This window comes from Salvelinus alpinus, chromosome 15, assembly GCF_045679555.1.
Source record: "Salvelinus alpinus chromosome 15, SLU_Salpinus.1, whole genome shotgun sequence".
NCBI classification, from domain to species: domain Eukaryota; kingdom Metazoa; phylum Chordata; class Actinopteri; order Salmoniformes; family Salmonidae; genus Salvelinus; species Salvelinus alpinus.
In genome coordinates, this window is record NC_092100.1 from 55,934,505 (window position 1) to 55,959,380 (window position 24,876).

The 24,876-nt window shown below is 41.9% G+C and overlaps 1 protein-coding gene across 9 annotated transcripts; it reads left to right on the forward strand.

Annotated features, from left to right (window-relative positions):
- The first annotated feature begins 1,385 nt into the window (after positions 1-1,385).
- LOC139540388 (nuclear receptor subfamily 2 group C member 1-A-like) lies at positions 1,386-24,012 on the forward strand. 9 transcript variants are annotated; one of them, XM_071344176.1, is made up of 14 exons: positions 1,386-2,035; positions 8,165-8,293; positions 8,646-8,882; positions 9,229-9,307; positions 9,402-9,581; positions 11,047-11,194; positions 13,018-13,114; positions 13,944-14,137; positions 16,849-16,999; positions 17,319-17,440; positions 18,882-19,033; positions 19,716-19,853; positions 22,328-22,433; positions 22,660-24,012. In XM_071344176.1, exons 2-14 carry the CDS (start codon positions 8,225-8,227, stop codon positions 22,829-22,831), a joined length of 1,845 nt encoding a protein of 614 aa, XP_071200277.1. In that variant the 5' UTR covers positions 1,386-2,035; positions 8,165-8,224; the 3' UTR covers positions 22,832-24,012. The 9 variants fall into 9 exon arrangements, with proteins under 9 accessions (XP_071200277.1, XP_071200274.1, XP_071200273.1 ...); XM_071344173.1 differs by having other exon boundaries at positions 1,386-1,866; positions 11,047-11,215; XM_071344172.1 differs by having other exon boundaries at positions 1,387-2,035; positions 11,047-11,215.
- Positions 24,013-24,876: the final 864 nt, after the last annotated feature.

The window sequence follows — 24,876 nt, forward strand, 5'->3', positions numbered from 1 at the left end:
GTCTCTGAATGTCCTTGAGTGGCCCAGCCAGAGCTCGGACTTGAACCCGATCGAACATCTTTGGAGAGAACTTGAAAATAGCTGTGCATAGACACTCCCCATCCAACCTGACGGAGTTTGAGAGGATCAGCAGAGAAGAATGGGAGAAACTCCCCAAATACAGGTGTTGCCACAAGGTCATACCCAAGAAGACTCGATGCTGTAACTGCTGCCAAGTGCTTCAACAAAGTACTGAGTTAAGGGTCTGGATACTTATGTAAATGTGATTTTTTTTCTCCAGTTTATATTTTATTTTAATACATTTTCAAAAATGTCTAAAAACATGTTTTTGCTTTGTGTGAATGTGATTTTTCCATTTTTATTTTAATAAATGTGCAAAAATGACTAAACCTGTATTGTGTGTAGACCTATATTGTTTTGTATGTAGATTGCAAGGGATATTGAATCCATTTTAGAATAAGGCTGTAATGTAATGTAACAAAATGTGGAACAATTCAAGGGGTCTGAATACTTTCCGAATGCACTGTACATACAAAGTTAAGTCTCTAAGTCAAACGGGGTGACGGAGTTACTCATGGTTACTCATGGTCTCTAGTCTGTTTGCCAAATTTGAAAAGTTGCCAATCCATGCTTGAATTATTTATTAAGTCAAGGAAAAATTATTCATAGAATAAAAATAGATTTCACAGCTTTGCTGTGAACCCCCAATAAGTAATTAGTAGGTCTGCAGGTCTGAATAATCTATGTTATGATTGATTACCCATTATTTTGGGCCAAGGGCAAAATTGTGGTGTAGGGGTCCTCTCCTGGAATTTAACATTTTAAAACTCCTTTCCTGCAATTCTACACATTACTTACTTTGCCTCTTTTGAGGGGTATATAGAGCGGTATTTTGAAAACAGTATGAGGGCTCCCAAGTGGCACAGCGGTCTAAGGCACTGCATCTCTACAGACCTTGGTTCGATTCCAGGCTGTGTCACAACCGGCCGTGATTGGGGTTCCCATAAGACGGCGCACAATTGGCCCAGCGTTGTCCGGGTTAGGGTTTGGCTGGGGTAGGCCGTCATTGTAAATAAGAATTTGTTCTTAATTAGCCTAGTTAAAGATTCAATAATTTTTTTAAATAAATAAAATAAAGTTTAAAAGTTCATATTCATATCCAAATAATGTTGTTGACTCATCCTATAAATTAGAGACACTTTTACAAAACCCCACCTCAAACAAACCGTTTCAAAAATGCTTGCCATTTCCTCCTGAGGAGGAGCTGGCCAATCAGTGGTCCACTTGCATGAACGTTTTAAAGACTGGTATACTCCCACTTCACTCCAACATTGAAAAGCTTTTTTTTTTTTTTTTTTTTTTTTTTTACACATACTTAATTCCAGGAAAACTATTTCAATCATATTGTTAATTATAGGCCATAAATCTGGAAACACTGGACAGTTACTTTGAAGACAGTTGACCAAAAGCAGGGGATGAAATAATATCACAAGAAATTGTGTAAAAGCAGGTGACAGTGGACACACTATGGCATTAGCTACATTGTCATTAATTGCAAAACTCGAATGACATGGTTGAACTGAGGATACACCAGGACTCACAACAAAAAGTCATGCGGATCACGGAAAAGCCACAGTTGTGATAAAAAAGCCTAAAAGCCTTCAGTTGTGATATTCAACAGAATAGGCTACATTTTGCAAGCCTTGCGACTCGCGATGCCCGGGTGTTTGAGCTAATGCGCAGAAGCATCACAACGTGTTTTGAGGAAAAAGGTCACGAACTCTGACCCTGCCTGAAGCAGGAGTAAAAGACAGAAAAATAACATTAATTTATTACCTATACAATAGCGTACAACAAGCAGAGCAGGTAAGACAACTGGATTGTGCGCGAAAGCTGCCATGGAAAAACACGTCATGCATCACACAATGAAGAATACATTTGCCAAGCCAGCAGCCCGAGGGGAAGCTGCCATTAGCTAACGTAGCTAGATCGTAGACTTTGCTAATGATTCCGGACCAAGAGTGCACCAAAACCGGCAAGTAATGAGATATCAAAACCATACGGATACTCGGTGTTATTTGGCACTAAAAGACAGAGTGTAGTTAGCTAACTCAAACAAATCGATATTCGTGTGCCAGTTATTAGATAAAACGTGTATGCTAGCAAGCGGGCTAGATGTGAATCCTGTACGAGAATGCTAACTAAAAATACCTAGCGCGAAGAAATTGGTTCGATTTCCGGAGCTGATGTTTGAATATGAACACCTAGCTAAATGTTCGTTTGTATTGGACCAACAACAATTTGAAACGGTTCCAAATTGATTTTCAATTGCTAGCTAACGTTACATTTGTGCGTTCTTATTCCATGTTGTCAACAGCGAAGTCCCGCCACTCGCTGGCTGCATTTGTGTATGGGCCTTGAACCCTAGCGTACTTTAACCCTTCAATGTTGACCTTTCACCTACAGGAAAAGAAATACCTTTATCTTCCGTATCGATTTGAAATAGTTAGCTACTAGACCAGAGCGTGTTTATGTTGTACTTACAACCATCGATATTAACGTATAGCTAGTTAACTAACTAGATTTTGTGTGATATTTCTCAGCTTGGTGAAGACGGCCACAATTGCAGATAACAAGCATGCTAGGCCGTGCAATTCTACCACGATGTGCCCCATAGTTAGCTAGTCAGCTAGCATGCACATTCCGAGTTGATCAACCCCTAACGTCGTTACTCTCACGAAGTTAAGTCAAAACAAAATGAGTCTGTACTACATTGACTAACCCTCCTGTTTTCTCACATTAGTAGCAATTAACGACCTAGCTAGCTTCCTGCATAGGACCTGGACAGGCATTTCAAAAACATGTTGCTTGCTAGCTAGTAAAACTGACCCATATTCAGTAACATTTGTTGTTATTGTTGGCAGGGCAAACCCGATTTGGTGAATTCTGTTATGATTACAATAAATAAATCACAGCACGTTTTTGGACTCGTTTTACCGGATTAAGTAGAATGCCACTGGAAATGAATGTTGAAAGTTCAATGTATATATCTAAAATTTCAGTTGACAAGACATTTTGATAAATATCCTAATGTCAAAACGCAGTTTGTGTCCAAATCTATGACCAATATGCAGAAACAGATTTCATGTTTAGGTTTCAGAATATCAATCTACACATGTGCCACAATAGTAACAATATCACTTGTATATGTTTTATTTAAAATGAGCACCTTATAAACTGCACACACACCGAAAACCCAGTTTTGACAAGTGGCAATAAATCACTCATAGATATGTGCTCAAAAAAAACATACGGAAACTGGAGATATTCTTTTTACATCAACTGGTTAGAGGACAACCTACAGAACAGTCATCTACATTTTTGTAAATTCGTTTAAAAAAAAATTCGAGTGGGTCTCCAACGCGGTAGGCTAAGTATAACGCAACACTTCTTTTGTTAATCCATCGATATGAGGTTGAAATCAATAGGACAGGGGGCAAACGTTTGGGGTGTAGCACTGTTTCAACTAACACTATTGAAAGGCCACACGGAAACTTGGAATAACATCTACATGGTTGTTTAGAGGAGACCTTTAGGAGGCTTATCTATACTGAACAAAAAATGTACTGCAACATTTTCAAAGATTTTACTGAGTTACAGTTCATGTAAGGAAATCAGGTCAATTGAAATAAATTCATTAGGCCCTCATCTATGGATTTCACATGACTGGGAATACAGATATGCATCTGTTGGTCAGAGATATCTTTAAAAAATAGGTAGGGGTGTGGATCAGAAAATCAGTCAGTATCTGTCTGACCACCATTTGCCTCATGCAGCGTGACCCATCTTCTTCCCGTAGAGTTGATCAGACTGTTGATTGTGGCCTGTGGAATGTGGTCCCACACCTCTTCCATGGCTGTACGAAGTTGCTGGATATTGGCGGGAACTGGAACAAACTGGTGTACACGTCTATCCAGAGCATCCCAAACAGGCTCAATGGTATGCAGGCCATGGAAGAACTGGGACATTTTCAGCTTCTAGGAATTGTGTACAGATCCTTGCGACATTATCATACTGAAACATGAGGTGATGGAGGCGGTTGAATTGCACAAAAATGGGCCTCAGGATCTCGTCACATTATCTCTGTTCATTCAAATTGTCATCCATAAAATGCAATTGTGTTTGTTGTCTGTAGCTTATGCCTGCCCATACCATAACCCCACCAAGGGGCACTCTGTTCACAATGTTGGCATCAGTAAACTGCTCTCCCACACAATGCCATACACATGGTCTGCGGTTGTGAGGCCGGTTGGACATACTGCCAAATTCTCTAAAACGATGTTGGAGGCAACTTATGGTAAAGGAATGAATATTAAATTCTCTGGCAATAGCTCTTGGTGGACATTCCTGTAGTCAGCATGCCACTAGCACGCTCCCTCAAAACTTGAGACATCTGTGGCATTGTGTTGTGACAAAACGACACATTTTAGAGTGGCCTTTTATTGTCCCCAGCACAAGGTGCACCTAATCAGCTTCTCGAAATGCTACACCTGTCAGGTGGGTGGATTATCTTGGCAAATGAGAAATGCTCACTAAAAGTGACAAACAAATCTGTGCACAACATTTGAGAGAAATAAGATTTTTTTGCATATTGAACATTTCCATACAGAAAAATAACCCCAAACTCAACTCTGTTTTACTCCCGTCACGGTGGAAAACCTTCAGGTCTCTCTTGGTACGCACTCCGATAGCATCTTTCGCACTAGTTCACTGGGCATTATCCCAGTGCACCAAAGTTGGCAACCAACTTTAAGATGCATTACTGCCACCAACTGGACTGGAGTGTGTGGATCTTGTTCATCTTTCAATCACCAACATGATGCTTGTAAAAACCAATGAGTCGATGGGAGAGGCAGGACTTGCAGCACATCAAGCGTTTAAAATAGAACCAAGTTCTATTTTAAGTAGCTGTTGCCGCGTGTGTAGGGCTGTTACAGTGACCCTATTACCGCCACACCAGCGGTCAAGAGTCATGACTGCAGTCAAATTCCACATGCTCAAGCTTTGATGCTCATTAGCAGCCTACCAAACTTGCTAACTGCCTGGTACTCAGCACTCTATTGTCCCGCTAATCACTCTGACAGCAATGCAAATGTGATCTCAAATCAAACACTTCATGAGAGCCCATGAGCTCATGTTGTGCAATATTTCTATAGGCTATGCAATAGCATGAGAAAATAAAGTTTTGATGGCCTCTATTAAAAAGAGGATCCCATCTTTCTATAAGCTAGGCCTACTATATTTATTTCTCAACTTTCCTAATATTAAGCACATTCCTTTGCTTTACAACAGGTACAACTGACTAGTTATCCCCTTCCCTTTCCGCTGTTCCGAGACATAATAGTCCGTTCTAAATTGAAATTAATTTCACACATATATTATATAGTATATGTAAAGACAAGCTCTGATGCTCATTGGATCTGGCAGGGCTTAAAAACTATTACGGACTACAAAGGGAAACCCAGACGCAAGCTGCCCAGTGATGCGAGCCTACCAGATGAGCTAAATGCCTTTTATGCTCGCTTCGAGGCAAGCAACACTGAAGCATGCATGAGAGCACCGGCTGTTCTGGATGACTGTGTGATAACGCTCTCGGTAGCTGATGTGAACGAAACCTTTAAACAGGTCAACATTCACAAAGCCGCTGGGCCAGACGGATTACCAGGACGTGTACTCAAAGCATGCGCGGACCAACTGGCAAGTGTCTTCACTGACATTTTCAACCTCTCCCTGACAGAGTCTGTAATACCTACATGTTTCAAGCAGATCACCATAGTCCCTGTGCCCAAGGAAGCGAAGGTAACCTGTCTAAATGATTACTGCCCCGTGGCACTGACGTTGGTAGCCATGAAGTGCTTTGAAAGGCTGGTCATGGCTCACATCAACAGCATCCTGCTGGACACCCTAGACCCACTCCAATTCGAATACCGCCCCAACAGATCCACAGATGACGCAATCTCAATCGCACTCCACACTGCCTTTTCTCACCTGGACAAAAGGAACACCTATGTGAGAATGCTGTTCATTGACTACAGCTCAGCATTCAACACCATAGTGCCCACGAAGCTCATCACTAAGCTAAGAACTCTGGGACTAAACACCTCCCTCTGCAACTGGATCCTGGACTTCCTGATGGGCTTCCCCCAGGTGGTAAGAGTAGGCAACAACATGATGCCCAGCGTGTGCAGTAAGGCAAGAAACAGCGCATGCCTTTTTATTTGATTTTTTTTACAACTTTTCCAAATCCTAGTCGCACACCTCATGTAGCCTAGCCCATAGACCTATATGCTGATAAGGTTTGTATCACAACTAAAGTGGCCAAATAACTTCTTGAAATTAAGCACATTTTAATTTGCTTTACAACCGGTGTAAAGCATAACTGGCATGCAATTTGGGGAAGATAATTTTTACCACAAATTCAAAGTTTTTTTTACCACAAAACGTATAATAAAGCATTAGATGCATAATCGCATTTGCGGTCACTTTTAAGAAAAGTGTTTTCCCGTTAATTGATTGCATCTTGGAACGTTCACGCTTGTAGCCTACTGCCGGGTGCGCATTGAAATGGCCTCATTGCTTTTAAAGTTGTTTTGATGCGAGTGGTTGTATTCATTTGGGATCTATCGCATGCCACAACTGTCCCCGAGTATGTTTGGAGTATTTATTTCTCGCATAGAAAGAATAGGTCAACTTTTGTACTATGGGGACAGTAGATTTATTTTATTTTACTAGGCAAGTCAGTTTAGAACAAATTCTTATTTTCAATGACGGCCTAGGAACAGTGGCTAATCAACTGCCTTGTTCAGGGGCAGAATGACAGATTTTTACCTTTGTCAGCTCGGGGATTTGATCTTGCAACCTTTCGGTTACAAGTCCAACGCTCTAACCACTAGGCTACCTGCCTCCCCATAGGCTAGTGCTTTTGCTGTTCGTTAGGCCTACTCATCTTGTTGGCAGACAAAGTAAATGTGAACAGTTCTAACATCTTCAATATGCACCTCGGAATTCGATAAGAAGGGTGCACGCAGTTGCGTCCCTGATGTGTCTGTCTTCACTTGTAGCCTACTTCGGAGCTGAGATGCCTGTGAGACGGACCCGATCACGTGACAGGCATTGGCTAATCAAAATTTAGATATCTGAGAGGTGCTTTGGCGCACGGTGATTGGCAGCCGGGCGAAGGGAATTATAATTATTATATTCAGCCCAAGGGCACAATGGCCACTTTCGCTGCAAAAGGCATAAAAAATTATTGTTTTAGGGGGCATTACGGCCACACAAAGGGGATTTGTATCTACTGCAGCCCACAGCCATATGTCATAGCCAGATCAGGGCCTAACATAAGCGCAACTCACATGGATGAAATTATTTAAAAACATTTATTTTGCAACATTTGTGTATGCTAGGTGGCCGGTTTGGTCAGCGTGTAAGTCCTGCGCACCCCAGCATGTGACAAAATCAATGGTACAACACCAAAGATATAGATATATTTTTTTAAGTAATCGATCTTACGTTATCGTGATGACTTAACTTTTATTTTAACATCACCAATCTGAAGTAAAAAAAGATGTCATTCCACAAAATGTTATGGGGTGAAAATGCAAGTTTGTGTAAGGTAGTAACACAAACTGTCCACATTAGGGAAATTAGCGCAATCCAAAATACGTTTTTATATGGCAAAATAACATGTCAATTAAGATGATAGTATATGTTTCCTAATCACAAACCATTGCAACAATGACATGTATTTCTCACTAATTGAACCATTTTGAGAGTTTAAAAATGCTCTCAAACAACATTTTACCGGGCGCTCTAAACTAGCAGCAGCCTGAACATTTGACGTCCATAATTATGGTATGTAAGAATGTAGGCCTATGTTTGTCCTCTCATTGTATAGACCCGTTACTGGCCCATCCTTATGCTCTAGTACTAACTATATGGTGTCTATTTTATAAAAAAAATATTTATTTAATGTTTTGCTATGATATTAATAAGCCCATTTGCTACACATCTCACTCTCTGAGAACTTGTTCTGATGCAAATATGTTTATCATCGATTTTCAATGCATACCCAGTAACTGTGAAACATTCCTTCCTTCCTACACAGTTTGATGTGCCTCCTGGGGCTTTGATGTGAGCAGCAGCAGAAGGAAACAGAATCGGCGTCATGGACGGACAGACTCAGAGGATTCAGCTGGTGTCAGCTGATGGTGGCATGATGGGACACCGTATCCAGGTAATGTCACGGACAGGTCATTTCCTGCCCTGAGACATGGCTGTGACCTCCACGTCTCAGGTTATCCCTTACCCCCAAACTATTGGTCAAGGCTATTATTAGTCAACATCCGCATGACTAGTACCTTCATATGACTTCAAGGTTAGACAATAGCAGAACGTACAGCATCAGGGTTAGATTCCAGTGGAAAGGCATGGGACAGGACACTATTAACAGAATACTGTTCGTCAGCATTTGATTACACCAAATAGAGCATATTGGCTTCAGACAGTATACTAACTCAACATAATTTGGCTGAAGTATTTCTGTTATTCTCATATAAATTGACTTGATTATTCTCCTCTCCCTCCAGATTGTGACAGACCAGTCCACGGGCCAGAAGATCCAGATCGTCACTGCATTGGAGCAGGGTTCTGGTGGGAAGCAGCAGTTTATCCTGGCCAACGCAGACTACTCCACGGCAGGCAAGGTAATCCTAGCCAAACAAGAAGCCTCGTCCCCGGGCAAGGTGATCCTGGCGGCCCCAGATGGTTCAGGGGTCAACCAGCTGCTGTTTGTCTCCCCTGACCTGGCTGGCCAGCAGATCCAGGTAGAGGCCTCGGCCTGCACTACCAATATTCTAGCCTCTTACTACCTTCTATTCAGAATATTGCTATCCACAAAATTCTGGTTCCCCTAGCACAGATTAAAGCTACGATCTCTGAGTTTTTCAGCAAAACAGCCGCCCGCCATTTGTTTTGGTATACAGCTGAGGGATGGGGTTAGGGAAATGTAACCCCTCTCAAATTCATATGAGACGGCGCTCTATATGCAAGGCTTGACATTCCATTTAGTCCAGCACTATGCTTAATCTGTGAGGGAAACAGGCCCCTAGAAGTGTCTTTGACATCTGATATGAATGCCTCTTTTGCTTTTTGTGTGCGTTGTATTTCCAGTTTGTGACGGAAGGGTCAGACCAGGCCCTTTCCAAGCCCGTGGTGGAGTACTGTGTGGTGTGTGGAGACAAGGCCTCAGGTAGGAATGACATGCACTTGAACTGGTCTGACCCTTCTTGAACCCTCTCTTCTCATTGTGTGACTGACCCTGTCCGTCCCTTCCCCTCGCCCAGGTCGTCACTACGGGGCAGTGAGCTGTGAGGGCTGTAAGGGTTTCTTCAAGCGCAGCATCAGGAAGAACCTGGTTTATACATGCAGGGGGTCCGGCGAGTGTGTCATCAACAAGCACCACAGGAACCGCTGCCAGTACTGCAGACTTCAGCGTTGCATGGTTCTGGGCATGAAACAGGACTGTGAGTATCTGCCCCAATCACTTACTGACGTTCACCTAGGTATATAATGTCAAACAAACATGCTTCTCTAACATGTCATTTAAGAAATGGTGTCAGTTTGTCAACGTCTGCAATGTTCCACAATGCCCTGTGTTGCTTACTAGTCAGTATGTTTGAGGGGATCAGTTTGAGCAAAGTGGAGGTCTTGATCACATAAAGGCACTCTAAGAACCCAAATCATCTGATTTAATTTATATATTCCAATATTTATTTTTGACTGTCAACATAGTAGCACACAGATGCAATGCTAAATTCCTGTCACTTTTACATTTTGGGATGGTTGTCATGATAAAGGCATGTCATGTGCAAAAAATACACTTCCGAGCAGTTCTTTTTCGATCTGAGCGTTCAGGCAGAGGTCGCATATGGAGGTTTTGTATCAGGATTCCGATCTACTAAAGCCTTGTTCACATTGGCAGTTTGAAGTGACTCTAAACATTTATTTTCCATATCTGATTAAAATCTGTTATTTTTCCTGCGGACAAAAAGCACATGGAATTAGATATTTCAAGCCACATTTGTAGGTGGTTTGAAATCGGATACAAATCAGATTCCTGGCCACGCGACTTGTCTGAACAGTCAAATCTGAGTTATTTATATGCTGTTGACAGTTTTGACAAAAGCATGTGGTAGTTAACTAGGGTGTTGTTTACAAACAAATGAGTCAATGTGTTAGAAAGCTAAACAGCTAGGCCTACCTAGCTAGCTAGTTGACTGCTGTGGCTAGCCAAAAAGGACCTTGTTTTGAAAGTTGGATCATCTTATCCTTTGAAACTTTAAAAGCATTCGTACACTAGGATTTTTAACATTCAAAGCAACTGGGAAATGTCCATGGTTGGCATTGTTGTCACCTTAGCTTGATATGTAACTTCCGAGTGATCGGAAGCACGAGCACCACCACCAATCAGCCTACACCACTGCGCACACATCCGTTGTTGCTATGACAACTGGCGTAGACATGTCAGCAAATGACTGCTGTCTGAACATACCCAAATCCGGACAGTCAGTATTCAAAAATTGATTTGAAAAACAAAACATATTTGAGCATTATGGCCTGCAGTGTGAACAAAGCTTTAGACTATTTTTACACAGGCAGCCCAATTTTGGGGCAAAAGATCAGAATTGAGCTGCCTGTGTAAACACAGCCATATGGAGGTGGTATGAATCGTAAATCAAAAGATCAGATTCCATGTGTTTTTTTGTTGTTGTTTGCTGTTTACACATTAGGAAAATATCAGATATGCAAATGAATTGGCGAAAGATCTTAATTTAGCTGCCTGTGTATACAGCCATAATGAGTAGTTATTTGGGATGGAAGGTGATTTGTAAATCACTGGTTCTGTGTAGTCCGACTGCAATGCAGTCGATCACAAAATGCACATAAGCATGGCGGATTAAAGTTAACTGTTCTCTTCCTCTCTCTCAGCCGTTCAGTGTGAGAGGAAGCCAGTGGATGTATCCAGAGAGAAGTCTATCAACTGTGCTGCGTCTACGGAGAAGATCTACATCAGGAAGAACCTGTGTAGTCCCCTGGCTGCCACGCCCACCTTCGTCACCGACAAGGAAACCGCCAGGTACTACAAGGAGACAGCCAGGTACTGCAGCTGGCTTAAGGGCCCCATCACATTGAGCAACGCAGCATACAATTATAAAACCAACTCTATGTATTTCATTGGGGAAGTTGGTTTGGAGTGGTGGAATATAGGCGCATGAGGTCACACCAAACACCTGCAAACACAGCCTCAAAAGGCACAGGGTACATACTCCACTGTAATCTCTGTGCGGGATGCGTTACCAGTGTGTGTGAGCCCTAATTAATTAATTGATGTTACTGATTGGCTGGAGTGGACACACCTGTGTTCCCATGTAGAAATCAGTCCATAGAGTCCACTCAGAGAGAAAGAGGCGAAGTCAGAGGGATAACTGGTCCCAAAATCTGTCTTCTCCAGCAGGTGGCATTTTGAATTTTTTCCATTTACCGAGCAAGGAGTTTTTGTATGAAGGTTAGTAAGAGGGTTGAATTTGGTTAACAAAAAATATAATTGTGTGGCTTATTTGATCAAATAGAAGTTCCGTAATGCTTAGGTTGCACTGATATAAGTAGGACACGTGGCAACTTCGGGGGAAAAACCCACTTTATATCGGAGTTGTTCCTGTTCACGCGTATCTGCCCAACCTCCATTTTTTTTAAACATTTATTTTTGTTGTTAGTGGCCACTTGAGTATCTGACACCTTGCCCAAACCGGCTGCGCGCGTGTGCTATTGTGCATAAATGTATTCCCCCCCCCCACACCAAACGCGATCACGACACGCAGGTTAAAATATCAAAACAAACTCTGAACCAATGACATTAATTTGGGGACAGGTCGAAAAGCATTAAACATGTATGGTAATTTCGCTAGTTAGCTTGCTCTTGCTAGCTAACGTTAATTTGTCCTATTTAGCTAGCTTGCTGTTGCTAGCTAATTTGTTCTGGGATATAAACATTGAGTTGTTATTTTACCTGAAATGCACAAGGATCTCTACTCCGACAATTAATCCACACATAAAACGGCCAACCGAATCGTTTCTAGTCATCTCTCCTCCTTCCAGGCCTTTTCATCGTTTAAATTATATGGTGATCGCATCTAAACTTTCATTGTATTACCATGACTACCGGCAAAACAGTTCGTCTTTCTATCACCCACGTGGGTATAACCAATGAGGAGATGGCACGTGGGTACCTGCTTCTATAAACCAATGAGGAGATGGGAGAGGCAGGCCTTGCAGCGCGATCTGCGTCAGAAATAGAAACGACATCTGTTTTAGCCCTTGGTGTCGCGCAAGCAGTGTGGGTGCAATAATTGAATAACATGGATTTATACATTTATTTTGCGACGCACGCGACGTGTCCGGTCTGGTCAGCATGGGAGAAGACTAACCATTGCTTCAGCAGTCTCAATCGTTCATAATTTGACCTCCAATTAATCTGCACTGATTGGAAAATACTTCACAGGTGAAAACAATATTGTGGAAGCTCAACATTGGCTGAGTTTAGACAGGCAGCCCAGTTCTGATATTTTTTTCACTAATTGGCCTTTTGACTAATCAGATCAGCTCAGAAAAAGATCCGATGTAAACAGATCTGATGTGATTGGTCAAAAGACTTGGGGTGCCTGTCTAAACGCATCCAAAATAGGCTAGCTTTCAACCTTTTTTCCAGATTAGTGCAGCCATTTGTCTGCGTTTATACAGGCAGCCCAATTCTGATCTTTTTCCACTAACTGGTCTTTTGACCGATCAGCTCTTTTGCCATTAATTGGGCAAAATATCAGAAATAGGCTGCCTGTGTAAACGCAACCTTCGAGATCTCTGTGGGATTAGATGGTAGAATTGAAGTGTTGTTTGTGTTTGCAGATCAACTAGTTTGCTGGAGTCGAGCATGCTCCTCAACATCCAGCAGCCATTCCCAAAGCTGGAGAACACCATCCTGCTCCCGACATCCCCTGAATCGGTTAGTAACTGCAGCACACGTGGGGGGCACAATATACAAATGAATTTCATAGTTAGCTCGCCTTCAGAAATGATTCATACCCCTTGACTCATTCCACATTCAGTTACAGCTTAAATTCTAAATGGGTAAAATAGATTTGAGATGTTTAATTTTCACTAAATTTGCAAAACTGTTTAAAAACATGTTTTCACTTTATTATTATGGGGTATTGTGTGTAGAAACAAAAATCTATGTAATCCATTTTGAGTTCAGGCTGTAACACAACAAAATGTGGAATAAGTCAAGGGGTATGAAGACCTTCTGGAGGCACACTATAAGTGAAGACCATCTCTTCCAGGGCAATAGGAGACACCGTATTTATATTTATACTCAGCCGAAGGCTGGAAGAATCAAACCAATTTAGGATTGGACAAAATGCTGGTGCATAGAAATACTATTTTAAAGTTCGGTGTGGGTAGTCTTCCTACGTCTTTCCCTCTTTGTAATTGTTCATTTTATCCGGGAAACTGCAGTTTTATTGAAACCGCACTGGATTTGTTTCCGATAGCCAGAAAGGAAACAAAGCATTGAACTACAGCAATTCAGCCTTGGCAATATATTCATTTTGACAATAGATATTCTGCCGGTTAAAGCAACTGGGATGTTAGTCTGTGATGAGGTCTGATTGAATCTATTTGAGCATCCTGTTAAAGTTTCAGGCAATTGTTTTATCTAAGGAAGGAAATATATCTATTCACAAATATTTAAAATGGGGAAACGATTGGGACTCCAAAAGTAGAGGTATCCATTATTAATAGTGGTGCTGATTTTCCCTTGTGCCTCTCCATAGAATGACCCATGTCAGGGTGACCTGAGCACGCTGGCCAACGTGGTGACATCATTGGCTCACCTGAACAAGGCCCGGGAGATGAACGACATTACAGACGGCAATGACCTAATGGGTATGGACGACACCCTTAGCAACGGAGACAGCTCAATGACGGATCTCCAAGGAGACGAACAGACCGCCAGTGACATTACGCGGTGAGGAGATTTCTTATGCAGGATTTTAAAGCTACTTTCTGGAATTTGTTTTATGCAGAATGCCATCCCCGCCCACTTGTTTTGGTATACATTTGAGGGATAGGGCTAGGGACGTACAGCACAGCCCTTCTGAAAATCCATAGACGGTTCTCTAGATACTTAGACTGACAGTCCATAATACCCACATGATAGTTTAAAACTTTTTGTAGCTAGACAAAATGTATTTCGCCATTAAACGAATTCTCAGATCCCAGATTGTATCTATTTTTAACCCCCTGCAGTCGATTAAATCCAAGTTACATAACAACAAAAAAAACATAATCTGTAAGTTTCAGTTAGAGAAGTTTTTTTTGAATTGGCTGCATCTCAAATCTATCGCATCCGCCGATGTCGCACTTCCGCATCTGCGGTGAAAGGTGGCAGAGCTAGTGTGGTGTTTGTCAGACCATGATACATCCCTAAAATCGGGCTTCTCACGTAAATGTCTGCAGTGTCCGTATGGTTTGACCTACGGGGGAGACTCACGAACACGATGGTGTTCTCCGTTTTGCTCTACGAGGAGACTCGTCCGAAGTCTGTACCGTTGATGTGCCAACTTCTGTTTGCTACTGTCTGAACCGCTTGGGCTATAAACTAATGGGGCCCCACTGTGGAAAGGGGAGATTCTCACAAACACAATGGTGCTCTGTTTTGCTCTAGGACCACCACAAGTGTTACTGGACTCGTCTGAAGGTACCGGTTAAAAAAAAAAAAAAGAATGGAAGTATGAAGGTAGTTTTGTGCCTACTCAAAAAGGGGTTCAATATGTATAATAAAAAAAAATTATACAAAATATTTCCTGTTTTTTTTATTTTTTATTTTTTAAATCTCCTAGATTTAAGACAGACACTTCAAAACCTTGTTTCTTATTTTCTGACTGTCCTTTTTGCCATTTATGAATGTGTTATTCAAGGTGTTTCTATGGGCTTCAGTAGTAAAGGCCAACATCTACCTAAAATTCCAAATCAAATAGCTAAATGATCCATATTATGACCATCTTAAAACAATTCCATATGTCAGCTTAGCATCCTCCCTTCCCCAACGTCTTTAAAATATTTTAATAGGTAAAATGTCATGTGCTTGGATTGACTAACGGCAGTATTGATTTTAGAGCTGATAAATGTTCTGAGTGTATCAGAAGGAACTTAGGGGTTGTGTTTTCTGTATATCATGGGGCTCAAATTGAATTTTTTTCCCAGTCAAGGGCCATGTGGTTCCTGTGTTCCTGCCTCAGTTAATTAGGTTACGTGCTGGTTAGATATTTCCTATCCCAAGATCTGTCAAGCTTGAAGCTTGTTTTCCTTTCTGCAGTCTATTTCTGTATCACTTCCTGAATCTCAACACTAATAGACATATTTACCTCTAAGAAAGTAAAGACAATAGAAGTACTTTTAGCGATGAATACAGTGCCTTCAGAAAGTATTCACACCCCTTGACTTTTTGTTGTGTTACAGCCTGAATTTAAAATGGATTACATTGAGATTTATTGGTCACTGGCCTACACACAATACCCCATAATGTCAAAGTGGAATTATGTTTAGAATTTTTTTAAACAAATGAATAAAAAATTCAAAGCAGAAATGTCTTGACAATAAATAAGTATTCAGCCCCTTTCTTATGGCAGGCTTTAATAAGTTCAGGAGTTTAACTGTGCTTAACAACCTAAATTAAGATCTTTCGCCAACAACCATGCATTCTGTTTGCACTAAAGTAATACTGCAAAAAATGTGGCAAAGCAATTCACTTTTTGTCCTGAATACAGTGTTATGTTTGGGGCAAATCCAATACAAGACATTACTGAGTACCACTCTCCATATTTTCAAGCATAGTGGTGTCTGCATCATGTTATGGCTATGCTTGTAATCACTAAGGACCGGGGACTTTTTCAGGACTAAAATTAAAAGAAATGGAGCTAAGCACAAGCATAATCCTAGCGGAAAATCTGGTTGTCTGCTTTCCCAGACACTGGAAGATTAATTCACCTTTCAGCAGGACAATAACCTAAAACACAAGGCCAAATCGACACTGGAGTTGCTTACCAAGAAGACAGTGAATGTTCCTGAGTAGCCGAGGTAGATTGAAGTCAAAACTACGGCAAGACCTGAAAATGGTTGTCTAGCGAAGCTCAACAACCAATTCGACAGAGCTTGAAAATATTTTCGGAAGAATAATGGGGAAATGTTGCATAATCCAGGTGTCGAAAGCTCTCAGACTTACGCAGAAATACTTTATGTAAATTAGATTTCTGTATTTAATTTGTAATAAATGTGTAAAAATGTCTAAACATGTTTACACTTTGTCATTGAGGTATTGTGTGTAGAGAGTGATATAGAACATCTATTTAATCCATTTTGAATTCAGGCTGTAACACAATAAAATGTGGAATAAGTCATGCGGTTTGAGTACTTTCTGAAGGCACTAAGTGTACTAGTTTGAACTCTCCTGTGTGTGTGTGTGTAAAGGGCTTCTACACTACAGAGCCAAAACAGAGATGTACTGAGCTGGCCTGATTTACGTATCCACCATAATTGATGGAACTGTGCTGGAAAGGACAATGAGAAAATAAAATATCAGAGCCAGAAGAGTTTGGTTTTGAGTCGGCACTATAGTGTGAATCGAGCACTAATTTGTTGATTGACTTGTTTTGTTGTCTCGCTCTCCCACCTCCCCAGAGCGTTTGACACCCTGGCCAAGGCCTTGAATCCTGGTGATGGCTCAGCGGCCTCTCTGGAGGCCACGTTGCAGTTGATGTCAGGGGACCAGTCGGGCCCTGTGGTGGAGCTGGAGGGGCCCCTTCTCTCAGACAGCCACGTCCCCTTCAAGGTGAGGCCCAGGGGCCATGCTCAAAAGTAGTCCACTATAAAGTGAAAAGGGTGCCACTTGGGACGCTACCCCACTCAAAGGCCCAGGGCCTGACCAAAACACCTGATTTAAAAATGGATCTATCTTAAAATGGAAATTTGTTCTCAGTACGTTGTAGAGTGCTTAAAGAATCAAGAGGCCCTAAACTCACTTGCTATGACAACTTCATTTCCCTGCAGGGATTAATAAAGTATAATTAATCAACTTAAACATTTTTTTTTTTGAATGTCTAGGCCCATTCTTTCTCAACCATGATGTCTCTCTTGCTCACTCTCTTTAGTTGATGATGCCTTTGCCCATGCCTGAGTACCTAAACGTGAACTACATCTGTGAGTCGGCCTCAAGGCTCCTCTTCCTGTCCATGCACTGGGCGCGCTCCATACCTGCCTTCCAAGCCTTGGGGTGAGTCCCTACCTACCTACTGCTCTCATTCTGTGTCTCTAATTCTCTTACACTGAATTGGAAGATGTAAGTATTCAGACCGCTTTACTTTTTTCACATTTTGTTACATTACAGCCTTATTCTAAAATGGATTAAATAAATGTTTTACCTCAACGATCTGCACACAATACCCCATAATAACAAAGCGAAAACAGGTTTTTAGAAATTTTTGCAAAAAAAACAAAATACCATATTTACATAAGTATTCAGACCATTTGCTATGAAACTCGAAATTGAACTCTGGGTGCATCCTGTTTCCATTGATCATCCTTAATGTTTCTACAATTTGATTGGAGTCCATCTGATGTAAATTCAATTGATTGGACATGATTTGAAAAGCCCCACACCTGTCTACATAAGGTCCCACAGTTGACAGTGCATGTCAGAGCAAAAAGAAAGCCGTGAGGTCGAAGGAATTGTCCGTAGAGCTCCGAGACAGGATTGTGTCGAGGCACAGATCTGAATAAGGGTACCAAAACATTTCTGTAGCATTGAAGGTCCACAATAACACAGTGGCCTCCGTCATTCTTAAATGGAAGATGTTTGGAACCACCAAGACTCTTCCTAGAGCTATCCGCCTGGCCGAACTGAGCAATCGGGGGAGAAGGGCCTTGGTCAGGGAGTTGACCAATAACCTGATGGTCAGGTGTTCATGATGGTCAAGCTCTGGAGTTCCTCAGTGGCGATGGGGAGAACCTTCCAGAAAGACAACCATCTCTGCAGCACTCCACCAATCAGGCCTTTATGGTAGAGTGGCCAGATGGAAGCCACTCCTCAGTAAAAGGTACATGACAGCCCATTTGGAGTTTGCCAAAAGGCATCTAAAGGACTCTCAGACCATGAGAAACAAGATTCTCTGGTCTAATGAAACCAGGATGGAACTCTTTGGCCTGAATGCCAAGTGTCACGCCAGGAGGAAACCTGGCACCATCCCTACGGTGAAGCATTATGTAAATGTGATATTTCAGTTTTCAAATTAGCAACAATTTCTAAAAACCTGCTTTGTCATTATGGGGTGTTGTGTGTGTGGATTGGGGGGGGGGGGAAACAAGTTAATCAATTTTAGAATAAGGCTGTGGCGTAACAAAATGTGGAAAAAGTCGAGGGGTCTGAATACTTTCCAACGGCACTGTATATGCAAACTGCCATGTGTATCAGTCAGCCTTTTTCTGCCTACTGGCCAGAGCACCAAAATGGAAGTATTTGTGTGTCATCCTCTGATTTTTAAATGCAGTGTATATTAATGTATTCTCCATGCATGCATTTTAATAAATTAAATGAAATGCATCCTATATTTCCCAGTGATAATGACATTAACCTGGTGAAGTCCTGTTGGAACAAACTGTTTGCCCTGTGCCTGGCTCGATGCTCCAACGTTTTGAATGTTGTCTTTTCTCCATAGGGGTCTCGATAATGACATTAACCTGATGAAGGCTTGTTGGAACGAGCTGTTTGCTCTGGGCCTGGCTCAGTGCGCCAACGTTATGAATTTCGACACCATCCTGGCTGCCATCATCAACCACCTGCAGACCAGCCTACAAGAAGGTACAGGAGGTGATTGTACAAATGAATACATATTTGTCACAATATTTACAATAATTGCCAGCAGATTTTTATCCAAAGCGCCTTCCAGTATGGGGAGTGTGATTTTATGCAGCAAACATATTTCCAGGCTCGGGGGCGGAAGGGTAGCCTAGTGGTTAGAGCGTTGGGCTAGTAATCGAAAGGTTGCAAGTTCGAATCCCCGAGCTGACAGGGTACAAATCTGTGTTTCTGCCTGAACAAGGCAGTTAAGAACACAGTTCCTAGGCCGTCATTGAAAATAAGAATTTGTTCTTAACTGACTTGCTTAGTTAAATGCCTAGTTAAATAAAGGTAAAAAAAAAATCTCAATGGATAAAAATCTGTCCTCCACGTTGTCTCCTCTTTTTCATAATCTGGACTGATTCGAAAAGACTTGACTGGGAAAAACAATATGGTGGAAAGGAAGCTCATTAGGCTAGCTTTCACCTGGTCATTTTCTTTTGAAAGATCAGTGCATATGAAGGAGAGGAAGGATTTTAGACAAAGAGCCCCAGTGTCCTCCAGTCTTCCTCTTGTGTTCATTCCCTGTTCCCCCCCTGCAGAGAAGCATCTGCTGAGTCAGAGCCACAGTAGGTGTTTGTTGTTGTGGGGAAAACATGGGGGCGTTTATAGTATTATAAATGATTTACGTTCCCCTGTTTCCCCCCTATAGAGAAGCTGTCACCAGAGCGAGTGAAGCTGGTGATGGAACACATCTGGAGGATGCAGGAGTTCTGTAACAGCATGGCCAAGCTGTCCCCTGACTCGTATGAATACGCCTACCTCAAAGCCATCGTCCTCTTTAGCCCTGGTGAGTGGTGGCTGGAGAGAGGGATTAAAGAGGGAGGGGAAGGAGAATACAGAGTTTCATTATATATCATGGAATGATGCATTATGTAACTCAGTGTTGCAAAGAGTAATTGGTCACATTCCAGACAGTGCAAAGCATCCACGGAGAGAGGGGGAGAAGATAAAATGTGTTAGTTTTGAAATTAGATTGTAAAGTGCTAATACACTATATGGCCAAAAGTATATGGATACCCCTTTCAAATTAGTGGATTTGGCCATTTCAGCCACACCCGTTGCTGACAGGTGTATAAAATCGAGTACACAGCCATGCAATCATTGGCAGTAGAATGACCCGTACTGAAGAGCTCAGTGACTTTCAACATGGCACCGTCATAGGATGCAACCTTTCCAACAAGTCAGTTCGTAAAATTTCTGGCCTGCTAGAGCTGCCCCGGTCAACTGTATGTGCTGTTATTGTGAAGTGGAAATGTCTAGGAGCAACAACGGCTCAGCCGAGAAGTGATAGGCCACACAAGCTCACAGAACGGGAAACACTGAGTGCTGAAGTGAATAGCGCATAAAAATCACTCACTGACGAGTTCCAAACTGCCTCTGGATGCAACGTCAGCACCAGGACTGTTAGTCGGGAGCTTCATGAAATGGGTTTACATAGCCAAGCAGCCGCACAAGCCCAAGATCACCATGCGCAATACCAAGTGTTTGCTGGAGTGGCGTAAAGCTTGCTGCCATTGGACTCTAGAGCAGTGGAGACGCATTCTATGGAGTGATGAATCTTGCTTCACCATTTGGCAGTCCGACGAACAAATCTGGGTCTGGCAGATGCCAGGAGAACGCTGCCTGCCCTACTGCATACTGCCAACTGTAAGGTTTGGTGGAGGTGGAATATTGGCCTGGGGCTGTTTTTTATAGTTCAAGCTAGGCCCCTTTGTTCCAGTGAAGAGAGATCTTAACGCTACAGCATACAATGACATTCTAGACGATTCTGTGCTTCCTCAATCAACATGACAATGCCCCTGTGCGCAAAGCGAGGTCCATTCAGAAATGGTTTGTTGAGATCGGTGTGGAAAAACTTGACTGGCCTGCACAGAGCCCTGACCTCAACCTCATCTAACACCTTTGGGATGAATTGGAATGCAGACTGCAAGCCAGGCCTAATCGCCCAAAACTAATGCTCTTGTCGCTGAATGGAAGCAAGTCCCCGCAGCAATGTTCCAGCATCTATTGGATAGCCTTCCCAGAAGAGTGTAGGCTGTTATAGCAGCAAAGGGGGGACCAACTCCAGATTAATGCCCAGGATTCTGGAATGAGATGTTCGACGAGCAGGAGTCTACATACTTTTGGCAATGTAGCGTACATGAGAAACTGTTGCATGACGCAACTCACTTCTGTGAAAAATGTTGTCACACAATTACGCTCATTGGGCCAACCTCCTGGACACAGATTATGCGCATATATATATATATATATATATATATTGAATTTTAAAAAAGGGAGTTATTATAAATGCAGAGTTGCACCCTTTCCTTTTGCTTAATCTACTTGTTCTGTGTCTTTGCCAAGAACTATACTGAACAAAAATATAAACGCAACAATTTCAATGATTTTACGGAGTTCATATGTTGAAATCAGTCAATTTTAAATAATTAATTAGACCCTTATCTATGGATTTCACATGACTGGGAATAAAGATTTGCATCCCGTTACCTATACCTTAAAATAAATGTGCCTTACATTGGGCTTCAGGATCTCGTCACGGAATTTCTGTGCATTCAAATTGCCATCGATTTAAAATGCAATTTGTGTTCATTGTCTGTAGTTTATGCCTGCTTATACCATAACCCCAATGGCACTATGTTGACATCAGCAAACCGCTCGCCCACATGACGCCATACACGTGGTCTGCAGTTGTGAGTCAGGTTGGACGTACTGCCAAATTCTCTAAAATGACGTTGGAGGCGGCTTATGGTAGAGGATTCTATGGCAACAGCTCTGGTGGACATTCATGCAGTCAGCATGCCAATTGCATGCTCCCTCTTCGCTTGAGACATCTGTGGAATTGTTGTGACACAACTGCACATTTTAGATTGGCCTTTATTTTCCCCAGCACAAGGTGCACCTGTGTAATGATCATGCTGTTTAATCAGCTTCCCGATATGCCACAGCTGTCAGGTGGATGGATTATCTTGGCAAAGGAGGGATGTAAACAAATTTGTGCACACCATTTGAGAGAAATACGTTTTTTGTGCGTATTAAGAATTTCTGGGATCATTTATTTGACTTCAAGAAACATAGGACCAACACTTTACATGCGTTTTTATATTTTTGTTAAGTGTATAAAAGACAGCAGTAAAATGGAAACATGTAGACAGTCAGTGACGGTTGTTTGGTACCATGGTGATTTACCCGATTGTCTCTGATGCGATACCTTTCCTTTTGTTTATGAACTTGTTCTCTGTGTGTGTGCGCATGCTATAGACCACCCAGGCATTGACAACACCTTACAGATTGAGCGGTTCCAGGAGAAGGCTTACATGGAGCTACAGAACTATGTTACCAGGACCTACCCAGAAGACTCCTATCGGTCAGTAACTCGCTACATTTTACCACTAAATCCAACTATAACATATTTTCCTCTCTCATTCATCTTCCAATTCTGTTTCTCTCCCACTGTCTTTGCCTTTAATTAAATTGTCACATTCTAATGCTTTCCTGTCTTCAATTATAAATGATTTATTGGCATGACATTCACATGAATATTATTGCCAAAGGAAAGATCCATAACATTATAAAATGTCTCTACCCGTCAGGTTATCCAAGCTGCTGCTGCGGCTCCCGGCCCTGCGGCTGATGAGTGCAGCGGTGACCGAGGAGCTGTTCTTCGCTGGCCTCATCGGCAACGTGCAGATAGACAGCATCATCCCTTACATCCTCAAGATGGAGTCCACCGACTACAACAGCCAGGTGGCCACTGGAGTCTGACCTTTTGACCTGACCCACTCCGACCTGGTCACCACAGCAGCCAGAAGCATCTCCTGGTCACCGTGGCAACATCACCTGCAGGACAACTGTAGGGCTGTAGGCAAACTTCCAAGGTAAAAATGCAGGGTCGTGTTCATTAGGGCACACCATTAGCAAAAAAAAAACATCTGTGGGAAGTTCAGATAGTGCCTCCATGTTTTTAATTTTTCACTCCATTTTGGACGGTTTTCTTTCCGTTTCGTACCTACTGAACACAACCCAGGTTGGCTGCATTGCTGTGTGTCCACCTCCCTAAACAGAATCTGAAGGTTTTCACAATGGAATCAGATGACCTTCAATGCTGAAACAATCCTCTTCTTTGACAACCTGATAATAGCTCAAGAAGGAAGACTGTAGTCCACACCCATACAGCCGCCACGCCTGCTGTTATCCTCCGCTTCAACAAATGAACTTTGAGTGAGTCAATCAAGCTTCGTAAATGTACAGTACATTACATATGTAGGATCTTAATTTGATAAATGTTGCTGAGAATTTTCCTGCACAACAGGAAATGCAAACGTGTGTATTCAGGGTTTAAAAAGGCTTCTGAAGTTTGTACTTTCCGCTTTAAAATGTCAGACTTGATTTGCCTTAACAGCATTTTTTTATCAACCCCTACAAAGAATTTGAGTACACATTAATCACATTTCCTGTTTCTGCCGGATTATTTTCCTGCTGTTGCAAACTGGCTCAAATTAAGATCCTACATCTGTTTTCTTTATATCCCTTCATTTTGTGCTTCTGATCTCGTTTGTATTTTGATGAACGGACCGAGGAGCTGTTTTAACTTTTTCGAGTGCCCGCCTCATCTGGTTTCAACATGCACTTGTATTATTTTCCAAATTTTTGGGGAGAAACTTTTTGTCAATGTGAGTTGGTTTGCCATGATGTGATCAGTTAAGGTTATAACCTTTATGATATTTGTTTGCTAATCCGAAGGAAAAGGCTTGTATCACGAGTCAACTCTTGTCTAACTTGGAACTCAAAGTATCATGTATGTATGTGTAAATATGTATATAGAAATATGTGAAGAAAAAGCTATCATGGACTAAAGCTGCTTATTACAAGAATTGTAGTTGCTAAAAATGTAGTTGCTAAAACAATTAAGTCATTTCAAAATAAAATGACATTTCAATGGTCAATCAAATGTAGTATATAATCATTCACACTTTTCAATGATGGGGTGACCTTTTTTGATGTCTACTTCAGTTGTAGCCTGGTTCCAGATCCGTTTGGGCTATTGTTACGAAACCAATAACTAGCCTGCTAATATTGTTGCACTTGCTATAAGTCTAGCGATCTTAGGCCTAGTCTGTGTGCATTTGTGAGAAGTCAGCGTATGTGCCTTGGTGTTAAATGTAGCCTAAATGTGCCCAGGGCAGTGCTTCATTTGTAAATCGGGAGGTGCCAGAACAAAAAGTGAGCGTGATTAGGGGGGGGGGGGGGGGGCTGTGAGGTACCAGAATGCATGAAAAAATATACAAATGTATTCGGCGCAGATGTTATTGCGAGTGTAGCATAATGCTTGTGTTCCAAGCTCCAACAGTGCAGTAATATTTGACAATACACATCTAAAAAGTAAAATAATGTAATGAAGAAATATTAGGTAGAGCAATGTCTGGAGTATAAAAGAAAAATATATATATAATAAAAAAAATAAACTGCTCAAAAAAATAAAGGGAACACTTAAACAACACAATGTAACTCCAAGTGAATCACACTTCTGTGAAGTCAAACTGTCCACTTAGGAAGCAACACTGATTGACAATAAATTTCACATGCTGTTGTTCAAATGGAATAGACAAAAGGTGGAAATTATAGGCAATTAGCAAGACACCCCCAATAAAGGAGTGGTTCTGCAGGTGGTGACCACAGACCACTTCTCAGTTCCTATGCTTCCTGGCTGATGTTTTGGTCACTTTTGAATGCTGGCGGTGCTTTCACTCTTGTGGTAGCATGAGACGGAGTCTACAACCCACACAAGCGGCTCAGCTCATCCAGGATGG